At 41.2% G+C, this 24,966-nt stretch overlaps 1 protein-coding gene across 3 annotated transcripts in view; it reads right to left on the reverse strand.

The window, feature by feature from the left end:
- Window positions 1–24,966, reverse strand: part of RNF144B (ring finger protein 144B) — a 93,329-nt gene continuing 68,363 nt past the window's right edge. For all 3 annotated transcript variants that reach the window (XM_032114521.1, XM_032114529.1, XM_032114512.1), the window contains 6 exons: window positions 20,063–20,167; window positions 12,239–12,299; window positions 7,362–7,566; window positions 6,068–6,212; window positions 4,253–4,342; window positions 1–4,070 (listed from right to left, as the gene is read on the reverse strand). In XM_032114521.1, coding sequence (XP_031970412.1) covers window positions 3,930–4,070; window positions 4,253–4,342; window positions 6,068–6,212; window positions 7,362–7,566; window positions 12,239–12,299; window positions 20,063–20,167 — 747 coding nt within the window. In that variant the 3' untranslated portion in view covers window positions 1–3,929. The remainder of the gene's footprint in view (window positions 4,071–4,252; window positions 4,343–6,067; window positions 6,213–7,361; window positions 7,567–12,238; window positions 12,300–20,062; window positions 20,168–24,966) is intronic.

A 24,966-nucleotide genomic window follows, 5' to 3' on the forward strand; every position in this document is an offset into this window, starting at 1 on the left:
ATTCAAGTAAAATTTGTGTACATTTTAAACTTGTCTTGGGACATCATGCTGTGTTACTGGACAGACAACAAGACGTAGCATTTAGCATCATTAAAGCACGGAGAAACATTCATTACTGTTATCCCTCATGCTGCTCTTTGGGGTAAGTAACTCCATGCACCAAAAATAAACCATCACTTACTGGAGGGCAGGACTGAACACCTACCATAGTTCTGGAGTAAATACTGCAGAGATGCACTTACGCTGTAGCATGACAAATATCTTCTTTTTATTAAGAGATGGATTTGGGAAGAGGTGTCATCATCCTCATTTTAACACAAGGACATGGAATGCTGAATGGGATCTTCAGCTGTATTTAACACAGACCCCAGTGACTGATGGGAAATGATGTGATATGTGGCCATGGAGATTTGTGGCCAGATGCAGTACAAATCCAGATTTCTAGCACTGCTCTCTTAGGTTGAGAACTGACCTTTAAACACCTAGAGCCCAATTTTCATAAGGCCTGAATGCTCCTTGTTCAGAAGGAATGAAGTACTTCCCACTTCTGTTCTCCAAGAGAGACATCTGTGAATGCTCTCAATGTAACATTAAATGCCTAAAACCCCCAAGGTGTCTCTCAGTGGTTAAAGGCCCAAGAACAAACTGGTGATGATTCCAGGGTGGGCAATGTGCTCCTGTGTGGTACCTGCACTGCTACAGCCCTGAGCTCGCCCCTGGCTGCTGCCCCCACGCCAGCCACCTACCACAGGGGCAAGAACAGAGATGGGAAGAGCAGTGAAGCCTGGTAGTAACATGCACCAAATAACATCATACTGATGGAGTTCAGGAGGGTGGATCTACAGATATATTGATTAAGAAGAGTCCCATGCAGTCAGTCCTGGTTTTTTTCTTTCTCCCTAATTACTACTAGTATTATTTGTCATGCTTGCAATAAATCTTTTATAAAGTGACTTTAATGTTTCTTATAAAGTTAAAAAAAAAAAAAAAGCAACACAAAAGCAAAAGCCAACACTGTAAAAAGATTCCTGCTAAAATGTTTCTTTGGAAACTCTGTGAGCATAGCCAGTTGGTGCAAAATAGCTGCATTCTGGAAAACAAAGCAACGGGGTTTTACTGCTCCCAGCACTCTGCACAGCTACTGCTCGACTTGGCCAGGTCAGGGTCTACTTAATGCATATGCTCAACTATTCCCATGCAATGAAAAGCCAGGATACATGGGGCACTGGACACGGCCTTTTAAAGAAAATCATTGTTGTAAAGCCTTAATTTTAAGCTCTAAAGTGTCTAGGGCTTCCTTCTTGGTCCATTTGTTGCACCTACACAGCCAAAGGAAGGGGTGCCTGTAGCTCATGCTCTCCTTATCCAGTTTTTGTGTAAAGACCTCCAGCTAAAGTCTGGGCTACCAATCCACATCCAGACTTTTTAGATGCCTGGACTGGGGCTGAGACTGCCAGGCTGTGTTAACTCCTGCATGATTAATTTATACCAGTTTTGGTACCCCCACCAGGCATCTAAACTGATGCAAGAGAGCTGCCTTTAGCTGCATTTCTTTAACAGAGGGAAGAACCTGGCAGTTTCATTAACACAACAGTATTAAGGAAAAAAAAATCAGACACCTTCATTCCAATAGGCATTTTAGCAAAAACAGACCAGCAGAAAGAGGGAAGAGGACAAGGAAAGAAACCAGACTAGCAAAGGATGCATCAGTCATGGGCAAGATCACAAAACATGAAAAACTCTCAAATTTTAACATGCAAAAGATATTGGTGCATTGCAATGCTGGTTATGGTTAAAGAGACTGTACAGTTCCTACATCTTTGTCCTTTATGCTTCGTTAAAGTAAGACTTGCAACTTCAAGTTCATAAATAAAATGGAAATGAGAGTAGTGCCATAAAAACATAGGTAGAAAAATAGTGCAAAGCCAAGGGCTGGACACTTTAATCTGTCACAAGTACCCCAAAGCACTACCATTAGTGCTCTTCAAGAAAACACATAAACATTCTTTATTTATTGTAAATGGCAGTTGCCTGCATTGCACTCTGTATTTAGAATGCACTGACTACCTTTCTGCTTCCCTTCAAAGCTGAGGATGAAGAACAAATATAGCCTTTTGCACTGAAGAGCACTGCCTGCCCTCCAGCCACGACTGGTAGCAAAGTCAGACAGTATTTAAAAAAGAAATCAATTAAAAAGTAAAACAGACAGTATCATTTAAGGCCTCTGTCCTTGCTAGTCTGCTCAACAGACTACACTTTCTCAAAAGAAGAACACCAACCACTTCTGTTACAGTAACCAGAGAGCAAAGTTAAACAGAAAACAGGTCACATTTACAGCTGCCAAGAAGGCAAGGTTCCTGAGGCTCGGCCAAACACCACACACAGATGCTCCTCGCAGCACTCTGGGTGACCTGCGCTGTGTGCTCAGAGAGGGGCAGCCGGGCGGAGCGCGAGCCCGACACCACACCCGGGCTGAGCATCTCCTTCAAACTTCACAGCCCTTATGGAAAGGGGTTTGGAATTACAACCAATTATATAGTGCAAACTTGTATCTGTTCCCACAGATATAAAATGCACAGACTGGAGTCCAGAACAAAAGTGCTACCGGCCCCGGTTGTGAGGAGCACCATCCATTAAGGAAATAAACTCCAGGGAGGAGAGTCTGATCTCAGCCACTCCTGAGTGAGCCTGGAGTAACTCCACCTCTTCAGGTGTAACTGATACCAGGGTCTGAATTGGTTTGGTGGTGAGGCACCAAATTAAAATGAAGCACTTACTAAATGACAGCCTTCCAGATTTAGAGTAACTAAAAAATATCAGTAACAGAGTTTGTTAACCTTGAGCAGGACAAAAGAAATACCCACCAATGGATGGAACTCACATTTACACAGCATTTCTCAAGCATTCACTTCAGCAGGTCCATAAGGTTTTAAAGGAGGGCTTGTCTTGGCCTGGTTTCAATAACTTTTTAACAGGGTTCTTGCTGCCACCCCACGTAAACTGTTGAAAAAATATACTGACTGCCTAGAAAACACATTTCCCATATGTACTTAGTATATCTGCACCCATGCTGCCACTCTGTACATACACAGCCAAGATCCCAACACTCTGCACAAATGGGAATGGTATCACAGTCTTTCTTACAGTATTACCTTCACTGTGAGTTTGCTACACCCATGGTACTGACAAAAGGCATGCCCAATCGTAGGGAATTATGCATATTCCTAATATTTCCTGGTACATAGGTCACGTTTGATGTGAAGAAAAAGCAGCTTTCTCAAGGTAGTGCAGCCTCTCAAAAGAGAGCCCTATCTTAGAAACAGTTTTGTTGTTTTTCTACTTCTGTAGTTGAGATCGATGGTAAAAATCAAATGGATTTCAATGCTGAAAGAAATGCCATGGCAGTCAATTGACAGGAAACTACCAAACATATTTTCTTAATGGTTTGTTACCTTTAACGGGACACAAGCTAGCAGACAGAAGAACCTAATCAGGCTTCTCCCTCTTTTATAAAAGACCCAAAACTTTGTGAGAAATCTGAGTGTCGTCAAGAACCAACAGCAAGCATGACAGTAATGACTGGATCTGCAAAGACAGAGTAACGCAGCAAGATCAAGTCATGTGCAGCTGATGGAAAATGGGAATGTTCTATTAGTCTTGAATGGTAGATCATATTTATGTTATGAACTACTGAATGGCGTCCTGTTTTCCTCTTCAGGAAGCAAAAACCTACACCATATGTACTGCACAATAATCTAGACTTTTCCCCCACTAGGACTTGTTAGATAGCCTGTAAAGAATAGGCACTTATCTCAAGGATTGGCAAATAAAAGGGAGCATTATTTGGTAGGTATGGCACCAAAACACAACCATTGTGCTTTCTCACATACAGATGCTGTACAGATGGAGACTCAAAAAGACACAGAGTTTTAGGTTGTTGGTGGGCTGTGTTTTTTCTTTTTGCTCCGGCAAGATTTGCAAATGCAACAGATGATGCATGGAGATGCCACGAGCAGCAAGGGAGAGGTCACCAATGCTATGATACCTAGTCCAACGAGGATCCCCACAACCTGAAAGACACGGGGGAGAAAAATATATATTTAGACAGCATGGAAAATAAAACACACATGTGCATGCAAAAACATAGCATAGGTCACAAAAAAGAAAAGATGAAAACATGAAAATAATCATTCTGGTCCTCCTCTGAAGGGTAAAATGTATGAGAGCTCTGCCCAGCTGGCTTGGAACACACCTGTGTTCTGTTCCACATCACTGAAGCCCGCGAGTGGCCCAGCTTGTTTCTGCAAGGGCCTCTGTCGTAATGCCGTAAGAAGATATCATTCTGAAAAACAAAAGGAGAAGCTGTAAGAGCAGATTACAGAACTGCAGGGAGAGGTTCAAGACCGGAGTGGAAACACAACCTTCCTGGCACTGCTTCGAAATTGCCAGCTGCCAGCAGACAAGTTCACCTGTCTTCTAAATAATTACCTAGAGAAACTTCTCTATGTTTGGCATATGTTTGGCACCTGAGCTATCATACAGCATCTTTCTTCCCCCACTTTTAAAAAGCATAAGCACATGAGTTTCACCTATTGCACAAGCACCTGGTCTATAATTTGGTGATGATAAAGGAGACTGAAAACAACAGGCATTTCTGAAAACTAGATATGTGAAGGATCATCTTCCTGAGGTATTCTACCTTCTGTCCTCCTGCTGTACCTACACTTCACAGAAATCTTCTTCTAAGACTTAATAGGAAAATATTTAAAAGTACAAAAATCCTGTTTCATTTCTCTTTTACCATTAATACTTATTAAATTACTCATTTTTTTACTTCAGAAGGTGACTCATGCCCTGCATTACCCTCCCTGAACCACTGTGCTGTAACCTGATGCTGCTTCCCCTTTCATTTTTCAGCCCTACTTCTCCGGCTTTGCAGGTATTACCTTCACCTATGCCTGGAGCTCCTGTAACCCCATACATTTAGAAAAACTACATTTGAATCACACAACTACAGTTTCTTTCTCTCTTTCTCCCTTTGAACTGACAAAAGCTCAAAAGGGCATGTCTGCAGAGTCTGCAAGAATGACACTCCTCTAGTTCAGCACAGTGTTAAGCAATCACTGTGTACTGCATGTACTCTGAGGCAAGCCCTAAGACTCGTGTTGAAAAAGCACGTTCACCCACACAGAAAGGGGACATAACACTAAGGGAAACCTGTTTAGCATGCTGAGTAAAAGAAGGATGAAGAATGAGGAAGTCTCATTGTTTGCTGGCTGTGGAGTACAAAAAAGAAGACAAGCACAAAACATTTTATTTCAAGTGCTGGTAAAAGTCCTTTTCACACTCCCACGGTTGTTACTGACAACTGTGCCAAAAGGGCAAGCTGCCATATATACAAGTGCATTACTTCTAGGACTCTTATTTCTGCTAGGATACTTGAAGTCCACATGAGTTGAGAGTGGTTCGCAACCTTTGAGAAAAAACTAGCAACATGCACTTTACAGTCCACGTTCATGATCCAACATTTTTATCCTCAAGCCTAATAACCACTCTCTTCAGCAAACATGGCACTAGAGATGGAGCAGTAAAGGAAACCTAGCTCCTCCTCGCTAGGAGGGAGCCCTTAAGCACCATACCATGGAACAACCCCCTTCACCCAGTACCATACCATTTTTTGGATAGTCTGTTTCCTTTGCTGTTGAAACAGGGGGAAGACATTTATTTCCCTCACTCTCAACCAAACTGTTTTTAGCTACTGGAAGAGGAAATCAGAGCAAGGTATTGGTGGAACTAACATCCAGAAAGCAACAAGTCAGTCCCATTTCCCTCAAAGAAAAAACATGGGACCCACAGACATGGCTATAACCCTTTATGGAAGAAATAAAAACGATATTGATATAAATAAAAGCACTGGGTGAGAGAAGAGAAAGAAACTGAATAAGAAGCTGAATTGAGCCAAGAAATTCGCTAGGTCAACAATGAATTAACGAAGAGCTTGCACAGAGCCTCAGACTAACCCTAACCCTGTTGCTCTTTATCTTGGTGTTTTTTCTGCAATACTTACATCCAAGTTCTGTAGACAGTACCAGCAAAACGTGTGCTTGCAGTTCTTGCACATCATCTGAGCACAGCCCTCGTTTCGCTCAATATAGATCCGACAAACTGGGCACTGCTTAATTGATGCCTCTGTCGCTGCTCCAATAAGGAATCTAGAAAAGTAAGGAAACATTAAAGTGAGATGTGAACATAACTGTTGGTAGTCAGGTCCACTGCCTAATGTATATTGTGCTTATTTTCCAGAGAATCTCATGTTGTTGTCCTAATGTACTCAGTGTGTGAAGCTTCTTATATTCAGTACAATACAATGAAGCATACCCACTATTAGGTGTAAGACTACTAATATCACATAAAAGTGAAAATCCCTTGCCTTGTTCTTTTATGCTATATAAAACCAGCAGTCACTACACCCACAATTAATCACCTATAGCATTAAAACTTAAGACTTTGTTACAGAGACCTTGCACAATTCACTTAACAGGACTGGATTATGCAACTCATAACATCGTCCTTGTCTGAATAAAATAGGCTTAAACTCCACCAAAGCCAGAGATCACACCTAGAGAAGAAAAATCATGGCAAGAGCTTTTTGGCAACTCCTGTTCCATGAAGTCTCTAGCAAGCAGAATGCTCTAGGTTTTAAGTCTTTCATTTCTTGAAAAAATATGATAGAAAACTTAGAACACACGACTCAACATAACCTGATTCTGAAAACAAAGATGGATAGCCAAAGACATGACAATTTAAACACAAAAGTGCTTTCTTTCTGTAGATTAATGACTCTTACAACCTGATCTGTAGGTTGTTCGCACTTAAGGAAAATGACCATAAATCGGGCTTCTCACACCAAGTGAAATTTACACTCTGTGTAGGAGTTACAGTTTGTCTACGCAGAGATTGTATAAATATTAAGCAGGGACAATTTCTTAATCACAGTATAGGCAAAATTTGGATCCTGAAATATTGGTATATTGGATTTTTTGTATGGGCACAGGTCATAAGTCTAGCATGTGAACAAAGCCTTTAGGCAGATTTAAAGTCCTGGAGGGCTTCATCTTTCAGAAGTGTCAGTTGCAACCCAAGCTTGACAAATACACAAACAATAACAAGTATTAAAAAATAAAATTTATCATTTAAAGTAGTATTTAGACTGGAATTGTATTTAGGAAACACCAGGAGAGATGGACAGTCTCAGAACTGAAGCTGTGGACCTAGAAGGACGTCGTTCCATGAACCTGATGTGATGCCCTGTGATGAAAAGAACTGAAACACTGCATGGCCTCCATGGATTCCCATCTTACCCCTGCTCGGTTGGTACTGGAGCAGTTTGGTTTTCCTGGCACAGGTGCTGCAGGTGCCACGCCTCCTTGCAAGAGGAGCAGAAGGTCAGGTGGCAGGTGGGGCACTCCACTGGCACCGGTGCTCCCGACTCACTTGGTGAGATGTGGCACACCGTTTGGCAGTCGGCTGTGGGGCACCATGTTCGCTGGGGGTCCAAGTGGACTTCTGAAACGCAACAGAGAGAGAAATAAAACTCTTTATACAGTCCCCTGCTTGTTCCAGTGACATGTGTCTAGGTATACAACACCCAATTCTGCATGAGGGTGTGGGAGCCAAAGCACTCTGCACCCATGCCGAAGGGTATTTGGGCCTTCTCTTCTTTAGGCAGGTCTGCATTTGTGCTCTGCTCAGCAGTTGCACTGAAAGCATTGCTACAATAGAAATACACTACACAGAACGTGTCCCTTGCCTTTTCATAGGGAAGTTCAAAATATGAACCTAACTGCTGTTTGCTGAGAAGCACGTCTTTTGTAACACTAGGTCACTCCATGTCTTTCACATGTGTAAGCCATGCAGTAACTTCCATATAAACAGCAGAAAGACTGCAATTAAATTAGTATCAAGCTACTTTCCATGCCTTATTTACTCTCCTCTATCCATAAACTCCAGTTAATATTCACTGTATCATATCATTACTATTTGTCTGGTATCAGATTATTACAGAAGTCAACATTCAGGGTGGAGACACTGAGTTACGGTCATCATCACATGGCAGAGAATGATAAATGTTGATCCTCTCTCTCACTTCCCAATCCTTATTCAAGGAATTTGGACTTGCAACAGAAACCCAGCTGGGACACATTCAATGTTGTTCATTTGCTACTCAATTCCATGAGATGCAGCCAAACACTCACACCCTGCAGAGCTTCCCCAGAAAAGGGCTGTCATGCCTTCAGGAGCTACCTGCCCCTCCTCCCTCCCTGGGAGCTCTCTGGTACCACCACCGAAAATAAATAGATGGAGGGGATGTCTCAGAAGCCAGTGGAAATCCTGACTGTCAGATGGCAAAAGCCATTACAAGCAGATAAAATAAGTTGTCCCACTTGAAACAAAAAGGTGCACAAGGGCCTCATATATACGTTCTCTGGCAAACTTTGCTGAAACCACATGCGGATGTTCATCTTCTCTGCTGCCTGCAGGACACACAGGTACATGGTGCTCTGACTTCAGGTAATTTCTGCGTCAGAGCGCTCCAACATATGTGGAGAATTTCTATATCCATGCAAAGGTTGTCACCTATAATTTAAGCAGTGACAGCAAAACACCTGTACCATCTACCTTCAGCCACTTCATAAATCTAGTTTCATTCTTTCCTCTTACTCTCTTGCACATGCTTTCTCTGCCTCCCAAAACAAACAAAAATTTTGCTTTCAACTGAATGAAAGCCAAAACAAATTGGTTCTCAGCTTCATTTGTGGGGAGAAGAGACACATGGCCAAGCAAGTAACTTTTCACATTTTAATACTTTCAAGAAGTAGTGTCCTGACTGAGAAATCTTTATTTTTCTAGGTTCCGTTGGTGTCTCTTAAAAGAAACTCTGAACTGGGTAAGGCCATGGCCTAGTACTTGCTATTGCATTTAGTCCTTCACACAGTAGGTTCTGTATGTTTTCTGTTGAAAACGCAGCTTTGGAAACCTAAATTCCCCTATCCTGTTTTTGGGAGAAAGACAGGGTGTCTGGTTTTGACATCATTGGGAGGAGGAGAGTTGGGTTGTAAACCTGTTTTTTAACAATTTGTTACAGCAAGATGTAATGCATGAGATGAAACTCCCTCCTCTCCCACTTCCTCCATTTTACAAAGAACCTACAGATGGTGTTTTGCAATCCACGCTGTCTCATACTGTTTGGTTTACCATGGAATACAAGCAAAACCAGAAAAAACTAAAAAGGCACAGCCAAAAAAGGGAAAAAGGCTATCATCCTGCTCTGGCAAGTTGCTCCGTCTCTTCATTAGGGCCATTTCTCTCCCAAGCCTTTCCCCTGATTCCCTGCAGCCAGTTCAGCCACAACTCCCTCTACTCTCAGGAGAAAAGCTTTCCCAAACAGTGCCAGTTTTGGGCAGGGATCTGGCCAGTTTTCATAAAACATGTGAGCAAGCAGGTGAGATGTGGGTGGCAGACAGGGGAAATGCAGCACCCTGAAGAAAATAATTTCCAGCTCAGGAGAGGTACTCACTGAAAGGATGAGTTCATGATTCTTTTTCGCAGAGTATTAGCAACATCTCCTTTTAAAATGGACTACTTTTGAGTCAGGCATAAAATGGAGATTCTTTTCATCTACCACTCGGCCTACTGAGCAATTGTCACAGAAACAAACATAATGCATGTGTCCTACCTATTTACCATTTCTCTGTTTCTTTACTTCTGTTGACTACCTCAACCCCATCCTAAACAGACATAAAGCAATTCCTGTTTCTTCTACTAAAATATGCTTCACAGAAGCTCTGCGGCTTGGCCCTGACTGGATGCAGAGAAGTTACAGATATGCAAGAAAGCTTGTTTTTTATTTGCATTCTAAGAACATAAAACCCACAAGAGAACAGCATATTGTCAGTGCGTTCCTTATTAGATTTAGTGATTGTCCATAGATACACAATTCTATGCTAGTTACTTCTCACTACTTTTTCACACAATGTTATTGGTCCATTAAAAAAAGAAAACAATGAAATTCAGAAGAAATATATTCTATTAACATAGTTAACACACAGATGGGGTAGCACAGATGGGGTATGGGGGAAATAGCTTTTGGATGTGTAAGTCCTTATTGGGGTTTTCAAAATTTTGCTCAAAATTTATCTCACAACGGAAAATGTCTGGGAGGGCTCTACCAATCAGTTGAAAATCAGTAAGGAGTCTCTGGGTAGATTCTGGGTCAGAATTCATCCCCAGCAGATGCCATCAGCAAGGTTTATTGCTAGTTTCAGAAAAAGACTGCCAGACCAGAGTGGGCAGGCTTTGCAGGTAAGGCTCAGGTCTGAGAACAGAGCTTCAGGCCAGCAGAAGCTAGTAAGCCAAGTCCCACTGATGAGTGCAGAAAGATCAGCCTTGGGGACAGGACTAAATCCAGGATAGGCAAAAGGTCTTGGCTAGGGCTGGCATTAGTGCTGGGTGTCTGGGTCAGAGCTTTAGCTAGCAGGAATCGTTGTTCCCAGACATCAGTAAGCTGGATTTATTGCTGGGGCTGAAAGGCAAGGCAAAAGGGCTACGTCTAAGTCTGCTGCTTGGACATCAGTTTTACTCATCATAAAGGAGCAAGGACAGATCTCAGAATCATAATAAAGAAAGATAGCAGAGGTGGAAGAGGATTTGTCCGACTTAGGCAAGAAAGAAAAGTAAAGAAGGATTTAAAAAAGAGACAAGTTTCAGGCTTCTCTGCGTGGGAGGCAGTAAAAAAAAAAGACATAACAGTGAGTTTGACAAAAGATCATGAGTTCAGCTTTGGCTAGTTACAGGGTAGGAGATACCAGGAAACCAGTAGTTTCAGAATCTTCAGTTAAAAAAGGTTTTACATAAAACAGATGTACTGCAAGAAAGTCTTTCTTAACTCTTTAATATGGTGATTTAACAAGCTCTGATTTCCACTGTCTAGGATTGTAGACAAGCCACTGATTAGTTCATGAACTGGAGAGACTTCCTAAGGAATTAAGAATAAACAAGAAGGTGGTAAAACAGGAGTGAGAAATAAAAAATGAAAGCAAGGTTTGGAATTTTTTTCCTTTCTTTTTTGACCCAAGTGCCTGAAAATCACAGCTACGATCTGCACTTGCCCATAAACTTTGGGGTATATTTGAGTATTTGGCAGTTTTTGTACTTTATGGTCATTCACAAGGACTCATGTCAGATGAGATTCTGTAAAAACCTATATATTCTTCTATCTGATCAAATTTTCAAGTGCATTGCTTTGCCTAACTTTTATAGACCTCTGCATTGTCTTATGCATTCCCAGTCCACTGCATCTAAGCAGGCATGCAGAGGAAGAACATAAATACAATCTCCCAAGGAGAGTTTGAAAACAGGCAGAGTCAGGGCAGTGTCTCAGACACAGCACTCTGCACGGTACCATGCACTGAGTCCTTTGAAAAACACCACACCTTCCAGCTGAGACTTTCAAGCTGCTGACAGTCTTTAAAACCAGGAATGGGATCTCATCCTTCTGACTAGCAAGTTTCTTCTTCAGCCTTGGCAAGGAACCATCTCCGGATGCAGAAGAGTGATCTCTGGGCATAGGAAAGCTTGGCCTCAGTGAGACCTTCACTTTCAAACTTGTTCACAAAATAGGCCTTACTCAGGAACGAGGGGACCTACTAATCCTCAGGAAGAAAAACTCTACGAGGTGAACACACATGAGGTTTTTACGTAAGCAAAGCCATTTTGCAGGGATGCTTGCAAAAATCTGCATTGGATTTCAGAATATGTGTCCCCCAGAGGCTCTGAAGATCCCCATGGATGTGTAAAAGAACTGTGTGCCCTGGCCTGCACCAGCCTCTAGCACCTTGCCAAGTTCTACCAGTACAACCACCTCAAGGATCCAAGACGAACGTGCTATTGGAAGAACAGTGGAGCCCCAGGCAAGCAATTGGAGACTGCTGCCCACAAGCTTGAGTAAAAGTCGGATAATTCAGTAAGATGCTGCTTTTTCGATTCCTCAATACTGAAAGAATTTCGAATTTGTCTGTGGAGCACCATCAGACCTAGTGACTGCTCTTAAACTATTTCAAAGCAAAGGCATCTTCTCTGTCTCTTCCTTAACTCACTCAACAGGCTCTGTCTTTGCAGTATATAACAGTGCTGCCTCCACTGACAAAAGAGAAGGTAATAGGAACAAAAAGGATCGCACCTCGTTCAAACTTCAACCTCTTGTATAACTGAAACTGGTCAACAGGAACCAAACAGGCAATCTGAAATGAGAAACAAATACACAAAATAAGTATTATAAACACAAACCTTAAAAAGTTAATAAGCACTGTGTTCAACACACCTGCTTTCCTGAGCTGGCTCTCAAATTCACCTTTTTGTTCCTGCTTGCTATCAGCACCATGTTCCTCCATACCCTGACTACTTCTCCAAAACTTAAAAGCAGTTCTTGACCGCCTCTATTTCAGCCACACAGTCCAGTAGTTCAGCCCATGTCTTTCTTACCATGCACAGGAAAACCTTCTATGTGCATTCTGTATTTACTTCAGGCTTGTCAATTTTATTTCATGTTGGTTTAGTGTAACAAAGGGTGACATGTTTCCAGCCCTGGAGACTGCAGCATGCTGTTTGTGCACAAGAATATAGCTCAAATGAATGGTTCTTCATTCGTGTCTCCTGGCGTTAATGGCAGGGGTCACTTAGCTCTCAGGAACTGAAAGCCAGTCTGGTTTCCATTTTTTAGTCATTTCATGGGGTTTGGGCCAAGACAGCTAATGCCATCACTGTTGGAATTTGCCTTAGACACGGAGCAGCCTATTGGGAACCCGACTGAAGTTAAAAATTTTAGTCGGCATAGACAAACAGGCTTTGCTGATACATTTTACACATTACCATAATTAAACTAGCAGCCTAAAAGGCTAAATGCTCTAATCTCCAATTAACAGTCTATGTAAGAAGACCAAGTGCCCTATTTAAACCTAATAAGCGAACCTGCACACAGGGTATGGAGGGTTTCAAAAGAAACTTCACAGGCATTTCAGGAGTCACATGTTTGTCAGATGCAGAATGTGGGATCATTCTCTTTATCTGATGTGTCTGTAATACTGTACTAGCACTGGAAATACTTTTTGTCTTTCACTGAAAATAAACCTAGACTAATATAAGACCTGGGACCTGATCATTTGAAGCACTGTGAGACAGTGTAGAACTGACAGCTTCAAAGTGACAGGCTTTCAAATCTCACATCCAGTATCCAACCACAGTCCTTCAGATTACTGTAAAGGACAAAATTTGCCCTCAGTCAAGTGGACACTGGCCCTTGCTGTCCTCCTGGGTTGTGGGACAGAGCATTCATGAGAAGAAATATAATGTCAAAAATCCAATATATATTCAATATCATGCTGTGAATATATTTTCTTTCACAGATGGAAAAAAGAAAATGAATTTGTATTATAAAATATGAAATTGCTTTATTAATATCTCAAATTGATTGGACTTGATTGCACAAAACTGCATTTTGTAGCAGATGCTTGGATCATTTGTTTAACCTAAGCCAGTGTAATACAAAAATGAATCCAAATTATGTCAAGATTTAATAATTTAAAGATTCATATGACTGTAATTAATTAATATTTATTATTATTATTATTATTTAATTATTAATTATTTAATTATTTAATTATTTAATTATTAATTATTAATATTAATCTGCAAGACAGATTTTTCTGGAAAACTCTTCACCTGTTCATCAGAAGTCAGCTGAAACACTCTTGGAGAACAAAAAATAACTAAATCAAATGGCTAAAAAGAGTGAAGCTTAGCAGTTTCAGTAAAGACACATCATTTCAGTATTGCCCACTCCTCCCCAGGGCAGCTTCACATACAAATAGTTTGGAAAATGAAGAGAGTCATCTGCATTTCTCTAGCTGGGTGAGCATTGGCAACCACTTTAAATTTTTCTTCATTACAACTAAATGAAAACAGTGAGTCTCAATGCTGTAAGAGCCACTTGAGTGAATTGTTTAGTTGCCCAGGGTCCTTCTGTACTTGTTTTTGCTTTTAACAGACAGTTTTTTCAAGAGCAGTTCTATTGAGCCCAGAATTTCCCATGTATTAAAAATCAGCCTTTTTGATTACAGTGGGAGTGGAGTTATGCATCTTAACACAGGTTTCAATAGGAAGCAGAGGCGGTGCTGAAAGCTTCCCATTCTCCTGGGGAAACCTTGAGCTTACCATGCCAGCTTTCCCCACTGGTTTCACTTAGCTCCATTCTTTTCCCCACATATCCTCTTCACAGCTCAGCTTCCCCCTCCCTGTTTGCAGCTCTGGGCACTGAATGCACGCAGCCCATCACCTGTGCCTGACTCCCACAGGCTTGGAAAGACCAGATCCTGAGGCACCCACACACAGGTCAACCTGAGAGGTGCTGAGCCAAAGCCTCTCACAGATTTAGTACCTTTAGGCATGAAGAAAACAACACAGAAATTCCTGCTGCCCGAATTCAGTGTCATTTAACAGCTGTATGTACAAACTTAATTAAAAGAAACATGAATATCAGGTCCCCATAAAACCCAGCAAATCCTTTCCTCAGTGAACTTTTAATCTCATTTACACCTAATCGAGGACAGTCATAAGCACAGTAAGGGGATTAGGTGTTTATCTCTTCCTGCTTGGCATCAGTCTAAATGTTCATTTCCAGACAACTTCTCAAGCCCCACCTGGGTGTCTGTCCATCCCAAACACCTCCTCTCCTGCACAACCACTCACGTCTCTGGGCTGGTCAGGGCATGGAAATCTGGGGAGGCAGCAAACCAGCAACCCAGCAGATGGCAAAGAGCCAGAAGAGAAAGACCATGAGCATATCAGAAAGCAGGCTTTTCTTATTCTAGGCTATGAAATTATTCCGTGTAGGAAGAAATGCTAGAGGACAGGTTTGGGGAATTTTTTTTTCTTTTTTAATACTGGGAGTTTTAATAAAAAAAAAAAAATACAGGCAAGAACTCTCTTCTCCAGAAAATATCTTGCTTTGAGACTTATCAGACTGTTAGGAGTTGAAATAAGTTTTCTGATTTTCCAAACCCTGTAAGCAGTATCTGCAGTTAATATACTCTTGCTATAGAGCACAAGAACACACAAGAGCTATTGCTAAGAACAGCAGCATTCACCTGAAGTAAAAATCCATGGACAAAAGCAAAATTTTGAAGGCTTACTACCACAAAGGGCTCCACCTGGACCCTTGCCAAGCATCCAAAAAGATCATGTCATCAAATGTGTCACAATAACAAGGATCCCTGCTACTACATGAGACAAAAGAGCAAAGAAAGGAAATTGAAAGGGTTCAAAATAATTTAGTTCAGTACACACAGGGGCAAACTTTTCCAGGCAGTGCAGTAACCAGGACCCAAGGAAGAACAACTCCCCTGTTTTTAAACACTGGCTACCACAGTGGAAAGGGAAAATCACTACTCCACCTATTCTCAGGCTTTCAAGGGAGATGCAAGGAGGCAATCTAGCAAATTGAATAGATCTTACTTCCTTTCACACCCATATGAATCAAACCTTGATAATGCCAAGGGAGGGAAGTTCAGCAGGACAAGAGCTTCTAGCAGACAGGCAGCAAGGGCAGATCCTGCACAGGCAGCAACAACAGCAGTTTTGAAAGGGTGGCATTGCCCACCTCTGCCAAAGCCCCACTCACAGAGGCACTGTCTTGTTTTGCAAGGAGTGTAAAATGGTTTCAACAGGGGCTGTGGTTTGCTTTTGAAAAGGGTATGGGAGTTCAATCTCTTTATTGTGAGAAATTACACCCACAACTTTCTTCATCAAGCTACCATGCTCACGAGAGTCATAATTAAATACTAAATTATTCATGTTCTCCATTAAAGAGCTCTTCTCTTATTTAGCGACAAATAAAAACAAAATTAAGGCTCTCTCACTTGCTCTCCTAGGTTTTATTTTAAAACAAGTAAATAAGAAGAACAAAAATTTTTATTCTGACCCTGAAAAAGATAGGTCAGCCTGCAATGTTTTCTCACGTTCCTTCTCATTTTACCATTTCAATCTCCTCGAGCAAAACGTACACTGACTTTGAAATTAAAAATAAAACTGATATTTTTAAACCGAGTCCCAGTGGGATTTTGTGTTTGGCTATGTATGGAATATAACACAATTAAGAATTCTAAGATCTGGGTTACTGTCCTATTTCAGCATTGCTTTACAAAGTGCTGACAACCCTCTGTCAGGTTAGCACTGGTGTAGATCATGGATTTACACAGACAGAGGGATGGCACTGAGCAATGAGGGATGACAATGAGCAGGATCGGCACTGCATGCAAAGGCGTAATCCTTTACAAACTTAAGAGCCCAAATCAGTACCTCCTTTAAGTGACTCCTGCACAGTTTTAATCCAAATCAGATTAGGTATACATGGATCACTGCATCAATGTTATAAACCTTAGAACAATACAGGAATCACAAACAGCAAAGCACAATGCCCTAGATATTATCTAAGTGAGTATTGCATTAAAAATCCCTGTATACAGCGGAGATTTACCTTGATTCATAGCTTACACTGGTGACTGGATTCACACCAAGCAAACCCATTTCAAACCATGATAAATTACCCCTTATTTAGATTAGGGATATTAACTGGTCCAATTAAATCAATGGAGCAAGTTCCCAAGAGAGACAGGAATATTCCAGACAGAAGAAGTCTGCATGTTTAAAGAGAACTGCATTAATATAAGATGTTTCTTCTACCTTCTGCTTCCAGGAAGAAATCCAAATAATCTTTGTTTATTGTACCATTAGAGCTTGAAAGGGCAAACATTTTGTTTAACAAGACTGCTTTTAAACTTTCCTTGTTTTGTGTAACCAGCTATTTGAAAGAGAGTCTGTAGCCAAAACCATTGCCTTACCACCACCACCCCTCATTTATTTCTGCTAAAAGACAGCTATACTACAAGCAGCTGCTATCTAGATTTAATAGGTCAAGATACGACCTTGGATTGCACTTGATTTCAAGCACTTCAGTGGAACAGTTCCTTCTGTTTGAATGCACTATTTGTCAAAACAAAAAAAAACTGCTGGGAAATATACCAGTTTCAACTAGATTTTGTTGAAGGAAAAAGCAACCCAAGCCAGAGGGGTTTCAGAAAACATATTTTCAAAGTACTGGAAAGTACAATTTTCTAGTTCAAATAACTTTTCACTTTATGCATGTTAAAAACCTGGAACATTTTTTTCCGAGGTCCAGAGGGACCCAAAAAGTTAAGCCTTAATTCCCAGCATCTCCTGTGAATAAGCAGTTTACTCCCCAAGTACTGATGAAATATTCAACTGTTTTAGAGAAACACATTCCTGCTATTTGCACTTGCTCATTTCTTCATCAGACATACAAGAAGAAATTCTATTCTGTGTTTAAATTGTTAATCAGAGTTTTTGCCTCCCTCCATCCCCCAAAAGCAACAGAAAAAGCACATGAATCAGAAGCAAGGCAAGACCTTTGAAAAGGCTCTGGTTATTTCGTACCAAACTAGACAAACCCTTCAGAACTTTACTGGGAAGATAAACAGGACTTCATTCTGATTTGTCTTAATGAAGAAAAACAGGTCACTGGAAAGCACTGAAGAAATGTTACACACCTTGAATAAGGACCTTGAGAGGGAGAAGAAGAGGAACTTTCATAGCTATACTGAGTTGATAGCTATACTGTGTTATAAATGCTTATAAGCTTTATTATTAATTGTTCAGTTTTCTTATTGAAGAAAGCTCAATCCAAAATGCACTGAAGTCAATGAAAAGGCTTTCCTTCACTTCAAATTATGCCTAAATTCACCTTTATCTCCCTTGTGCAGGCTATGGCAAAATGCACTTAAAGAAGCAAACAAAACAACTGTTCTAGCTAACATAATGAGATGCATTTAGCCCGAAGTATAGGAACCAATTTAGCACCATGTCCATGACAAAGAGATTGAACTGCTATTTTTTCTCCAAACTGTAACAGTACCTGATGAACAGCAGTCACAGAATAGTCTGAAATGAACATGACATGAAAAATACACCTTTTCAAAACACTGATGCTATCACAGAGGAGAAAAAAAAGGACCTTTTATTTTTGTTTTTCCCCGCAGTACAGGCAACATGTCATTCCTCATAGCACTGTCCTGGTGAGGAACCTTGTCCTGCCAGAAGGCAGAGACAAAAGCTGCAGACCCTCCAGAGGTGAGAAGCCTCATACTTTTACACCAGGAGTTTGAGAGTGTGTAAGGAATAAACTGTAACTCTAAACAGTACTTCCACGCCAAACAATAGCCATAGTTAAACACGTTCTCTATCATCTGATAAGGTTCTGGATTTTTAAGAAAAAGCTTTTAAAAGCCACATTTTCACAAAGAAAAGCTTTTCTTTATAGAGGGAAAAAAAGGAATCGAGAATGTTCATACATAAATCTGTAGTTTACATACTATTCTTTCAGATTGTTAATGGAGTCAATCTATTCTTTCAGTCATTCCTGTTTTTTTCTGGGTGGTTTTCTTCCTTAAAGAAACAGGTACTTGGTAAAATACATAAGCAGTAATTTTAACCAGGTTGGGGATTTGTTTTCTATTCAAGCAGAAGGCTTGTGTTTCAAGCACATCGCCAAAAGGGAGTGTCAGAACATTCAGTCATCCAAGGGACACTAATGCACATTTGGGCTGTTTAGTCACTCTGCTGTCAGCCCAAAAAACACCCAAGGATTAGGCCAGTGGTCCATTAATACATGCCCCTGGAGTGTCCTTTACTAAGGGGAAATATATCTCTCTTAATTCCTATAGCATTAGAACCCTGGTTGAACAGAGCAGAATTCTTCCTGTCATTTGTTAATTTTCATTTAAAAATACATTTTCAATAAAGGCTAGATGCCTCCAATCTGGTGCAATGGGTGGAAGGACATTGCTACACCCTCTCTGTATCTTTGTAGAAAGAGGAGGAAGGGAAACAGCTGGCTACTTTTAACAATAGCTGGATTCAGCCAGAAAAAAAAGCTCCACCATATGCCTGCATGCTGTAACAAGCACAGCTGTAAGTCCCATGCCCTGATTCAACTAAGCACAACATTTCAAATGTATGCTGGAGAGCAGATCCTGATTTTTTTCTGGAGAAAAAGGCATTTTTCAATGCAAGGTATCAGGAATCACACTGTCACTGATGGCATTTGAATAGGATTATATTGTTCTTATGGCATCTGTATGCACAGGGCTCAAGGGAATCCAGAAGACAAACTTCTCTTCTTCAGATTAGGGATGAAGATCTAATTCTCCTTCAGTTTATTCCAGCAAACAAATGCTGAGAGAATGCGCAAAACCAATCAAAATCCCTTAGCCATCTTATTTTTCCTGGGGTTTTTTTTTTGTCCTATTTGTATTCTCAGGCCCAGCAGGGACATTCCTGCCTCACAAAGCAGGCAAGCAAGCATCCCTTGGGTGTATCCCAAGAGACACCCTCCATATCTCTTAAGACCTACTTCTACCTGGTGCTGCGCAGACACCTTTCTTTCCATGTAATTATACAGCCCTGTGTGATTATATTGGACTGCAAATTGCTTGTTGCAGCCCAAGATCAACATACACAAGGAAATTCTGGCCTTGCATATCATCAGTCTGAGTTCTTGCTCTTAAGAAAGATCAAGAATTTCAGTGTTTGCAGTCAAATCAAATCTGACTGAACTGACAGTCTAATGGAGGCTCAGCAATTCCAGGATACAGGGTATTCTGGTTAAGTCACCTGCATGGGTAATTCAGAGGTTGTCCAGATGCCAAGTAAACCTTTCCCCAAGGCACAGAGGGAGGGGAAAAGGAGCAAAACCCTTGAAAAACATCTGTTTGTTCCTATCTCCTCTTGTCAGTCAGGCCTCTTGCCAAAAGCTCATTAAAGGTAATTAAAGGGAGGAGAAGGTGTATGATTATTATTTATTACACAGATAAAGAAATTTGGGGGATATATGTTAAAAAAGGGAGAAAGAAAGAAGTACTGGAAGTATAGATACCTCTGCTTCTTGTAGGGTCCCATGGTTCAAGCATACCATGTCTGGACATGTGATAGGAGAACCACAACCTTCTTGAATTGCCAGCTCCATGTACTGTTTTAGACACTAGAAACAAGTAAAGAAGAAAAAACAACGTTATAGCCCACGTGTTGGTAACAACCAGATGGCAGAGATGTTGCGCAGTTCCCACCTTCAGCGCCTTAATTGGCTGTCCTGAAGCTCCAGCACACAGCAAACATCAATTATTACAAGTGTGAATGCTACAAGTCATTACATTGGAAAGAATGCAACAAAGAACAATTAATTATGCATGATTTCATCTGCTGAGCACTGCGTTTACCTAAGTCAGCAAGTCAGACCTTTCAGCCCGAACAAGCCCTGTACTCTGCTAAACTGGGATTGGAGGATTTGGCAGGGGGGAGTATCTTTTATCCTAATTAAACAGACTTCGTTCCTTTGTTTTTCCTCCTGTTTCTTAATTCAGACTCTCAGCCAGCATTCTCCATTGTAGGAGAACTCATTTACAAGAAAGAGATTACTGTTCTCAGCTGCACAAAAGGGGAAGGGGGTTTACAACCTGGTTGGGAGGTTTAATCGGCCCTAGAAGATGTGCAGCTACCAGTTCTTCCTCCCCCTCAACCCCCCCCATAGATAAAATAATTTCCATGGTTTATCATGATTTATCATCAGCCTCTACTCTACCCAAAGTCCATTTCCAGCATGGAGGCCACCTTACGAATGTTTCCAAATTGTTCCATTACACAAAAACAGCAGGCTTCCCCTCCATGCTCAAAAAGCCCTCTACTCTACTCTCCCCACCCTTGATTTGGCATGCCAGTTTCAAATATATTCAGCTTGTCTTTACAGCACATATTCTAGAGTCTTCAGTAAAATCATGGCCCAAAACTCATGCAATATACCAAAGAACAGTACTCGAATTGTTCCTCCAAATTGCACAGGTAAGTAAGTAAGGTCACTTCTAAATAAAATGAAACAACGAAGTCTCCTCATGGAGACATGGCAAAGCATACAATAAATTGCAAACCACCATTAGCAAAACAACAAAGCGTGGACTTCTGACAGATTTTGGTATCAGCTTGCATAGTTAACTGTCAATGAAAATAAGCATATGTTACAAAAGGTAGGACTAATGTAGCTTTTCCCTAAAGTTTTTATATTTCATGCCCACATGACAAATCCCCTCCCCAGTACTGCTGACTTCTTCCCTTATTGCCCCATCGGTTTTCAAGAAATATGTCAAAGAGAAATATGGTTTTGAGACCTCTGTCTCTTTGCCAACTTTTGGAAGAGGCACTGAGTTCAAAAGCTAATGGGTGGGTGATGGGGAAATCACAGCCCTTCAGAGTATGGTATCTTTAGAATCCCCAAAATCATTGTTTTATTATTTATAGGCATTTAACATTCAAGTCTGTGTTAGTTTAGACTATTCTGAGAAGGCCTTGCATACGGTGCTCTGATTAAAGAAATATCCTCATTTGTATTTTTTATTGGAAAACTGATTCCCTCTTAACCATCAGGATAATTAGGACTTTTGCAAACGGAAATGAGATTTCCTTATTATTCTGTCTGTCTCTCTACTGAAATGTCCGCATCCACGTTTTGCTTAATTCTGATGAGCTATAGAGAGATATTAGTTCAAGCAAGTAGAATCAGCTTAACTTAGTGGGATTTTAAATTAACTTACTTTTGATACTGGAAGTGTATTCTCTTAGAAGAATGTTGGGATATAACCTAACTGGTAAGCTTTAAATATGTAGCTCATTAAGCACTAATGTATTCAGATCCAGCATGCACCCCTATAAGAAAGCAGCAGAGACGGTTGATAAGGAATTGATGGTGCAAGTAGCACGTGGGAAGTGAGGGAGATACAGGTGAAGAGCAAAAAAGAAATCATGTCAACAACTGAAGGCAGTATTAGCTCCCTAGGGATTATCAGCCCAGATTTAACCAGGAGCTATTATTTTATTATTCTAACAGCAGTCTTGGTGCCCTGTCCCATCTTCTCCCAAAGGCATCTAGGCACAGTGCTTTCACAAAGTCAGTTTACCCCAGATCAAATCACCCCCCAGCACTGCAGCTCCCTCACAGAGCAGTGAGCAGAAGCAGGTATGGAACCACAGCGGTGCCTGTGAGCAGAATCCTGGTGACAGTGGAGCTGCCAGGGCCCTGCCCACATCTGCCACCATGGTGTGGGCAGTGGCAGCAGGTGACATAAGGAAAGCCCACAAAAAGCGTGCCCAGAGGCCAGGGTGGCTCCCAGTGCCATTACTGGTGCAGATGAAGGCTGTGGATGACTTTGTCCTGCAGCTCCACGTTCATTAAGCACTGAGCATTGCCCACATGCTTCAGCACATACCACAGGAGAAACGGGGCTGCAGGTGCTCACTCCCTGCAGAGATTTCCTCCCTGGTTTGTACCTGTACCAAGCCTCCTCCACAAATAATGTAAACAGAAAATTCTGCCCTCAGAGTCCCGTCCCCAAGGCCTGTGCATGCTGCAGTGTGTCGAATGCATTTCTTGGATATGTGGGCAGAGCCTCCTTACATATTGCTCCAGCTCCTCATGGGAGACCTGATTACTTTCTGGATCAAGTCTCAGGGCAGCAGTTGGTGAAGGGCAAATGTTTCCCTCCCACCAAAGCATTTAGGCTGCCTTAATTCCTCAGCAAGTATGGGAGAGCAACATTTTACTTTTGCTAAGATCCTGGGTTCTGTCTCCTCTGTGGTGCTGCCTGATATTTAGTAATTTGTTTTGACAGCATGGTACAGTGGATTTGTATTCTGGGGGCAGCTCAGGTCAGGTGGTTACAGAGGGAGGACAAAGCCTGAGAAGCTACTGCAGGCCCAGCAGCAGCCCAGAAGCTTGTTCTTAATTTAGACTCTCAGGACAGAAGCTCGGAGCACTGACGATTACGCTTCCGTTCAAGAACGGGTATGAGGCTCTTAAGGAGCTTCAATCCACAGTATAGATTTTGCCATCAGTTTCAATATGCAGTATCTAAGTCATTAGGCGTACCAAGGCAGGAGAACAGAGGTTTCTGAGGATTGCTAATGGATCTGGATGATTCTTCTCTTCTAATCCAGTGCTTGGTTGTAGGTGAGCACAGGTGGGCAACCAAAGCCTTCTGTGTTTTCAGAGGGTGACTTGGACAGATTCTATAATTGAGCTGTGCAGTGCCACAGATCTTCAAGTAGTTCCCAGAAAATCTCCCTGTTAAATCATTTTTATAGGTGTGAAATCTTTTGTCTTGACTTTCTGTGCTTGGAGGTGCTTTGGGTGCAATACAAAAAGGACTTAAAGGTGCCAGGAAACTTGAAAGAAGCATTTAATATTTACCGCTGAAGGATTAAGCTTTTTTACCAAAGTACATACATGAATGAAGATGTGAATTTCTTGTTCCCTCTTAGCACCAAAGAAGAAACATTAGAAAAATCACTAAAATTGTAAAATATGCCTTCAACTTTTGCAGCAAAACTGTTTTCAGAGGGGTTTTACCATTATTTACAGCTCAGCCACTAATTCAGCTGCTTACTTGAGAACTGGCAACTAAGAGGCTCTGAAAAGATGCAAGCCAAAAACGTAATGAAAAGTTGTTTCAGTGTCTATATAACGAATCACAACTGACCTTCTCAGCAGTGTGTCCTCCCACACTTTAGAGAGTACATTATTACAGACATAAAATGGCAAGATTTTTTGTGCATTTTGTCTACAAAAACCAGCAGTATCTCAGGAAAACTGCACACACTACATATGCCATTTAACTGCTCTTCAAAGGGAAGGAAAAATCAAGATGCTCTGTCTTCTGTGATACAAAGTGTTGCCTGAAAGGGTCTTAATCCTGACATCCAAGAAATCAGGAGGTCTCAACACCCTGGGCTACACTCTCTCACCATTTTCCTGCAGTGTGGTGACTTTTGAGTACGGAGAGCAGTCAGTGGCTGGAGTGACCTCAACATCTAAGGATCCGTGGCTTACAGTGACATTAACGCCATCCTGTTACTTTCCATGGCCAGAGCCAGCAAAGTTTCCATGAATGTGTCACATAGCCGAGGCAGATGGTTGAGACAACAAACTAAAAATCTACTGAGGTCTTGCTGAACAGGTTAGAATCCTGCTGACTACAGATCACACACTGGAGGCTTGATTCCACTGTGTTCACCCCTCAAAGAAAAGGCAGACACCAACACAAGTAGCATTTATTCCCATACCTGCAAGTGTGCTCTAATCAGTTACATACAGTTTACTCAGATTTTCCCTACTGAGCAACTCTATCATGTACATATCTGTGTTCTGGGAAACATAATAAAATCCTGAGGCATTCAAGTAAGCAGGATCAAATCAAATGCAATAATGTAATTCCACTAGTAAAACTCAGTACACCTAGCAGAATGTTTTGATGCTGATCTAGCTTTGCAAAGCACGTTTTGCTCCTGCTGGACTACTGTCAATTTCAGTCAAAAGAGGACTACAAGTATTTTTTTCTCTGCCTGAGATTCATAATGTATAATGATATTTTTTTCCAGTAATTTGCTGTCAAAGCTTTTTGGGGCAAGATTTTTTTCCTCTTATGTTGGTTTTGTCTTTCAGGCCATCACCTTCCTCTATTTAATAAAATAAGATCAATATCCAGTTACCTACTTCACAAAATGCTACTCATGAGTATCTAGTAAGTTAAGGCCTATAAAGTACCTGGATAAAATTATCATGCAACATATATGCATCTTTTTTTTATCTTGCAAGACTTGTAGGAAATATTATGATTTAGGCAAATAATTACTAATGCCCCAAGTACACATTCACCTCCTGGAGCTAAGGGTTTGTTGAAAGAGTACATTGAAATGTGACGGAAGCATCTTTAAAAATACACTGAAAAGCCTAATCTA

This window comes from Corvus moneduloides, chromosome 1 (genome assembly GCF_009650955.1).
Source record: "Corvus moneduloides isolate bCorMon1 chromosome 1, bCorMon1.pri, whole genome shotgun sequence".
NCBI classification, from domain to species: Eukaryota; Metazoa; Chordata; class Aves; order Passeriformes; family Corvidae; genus Corvus; species Corvus moneduloides.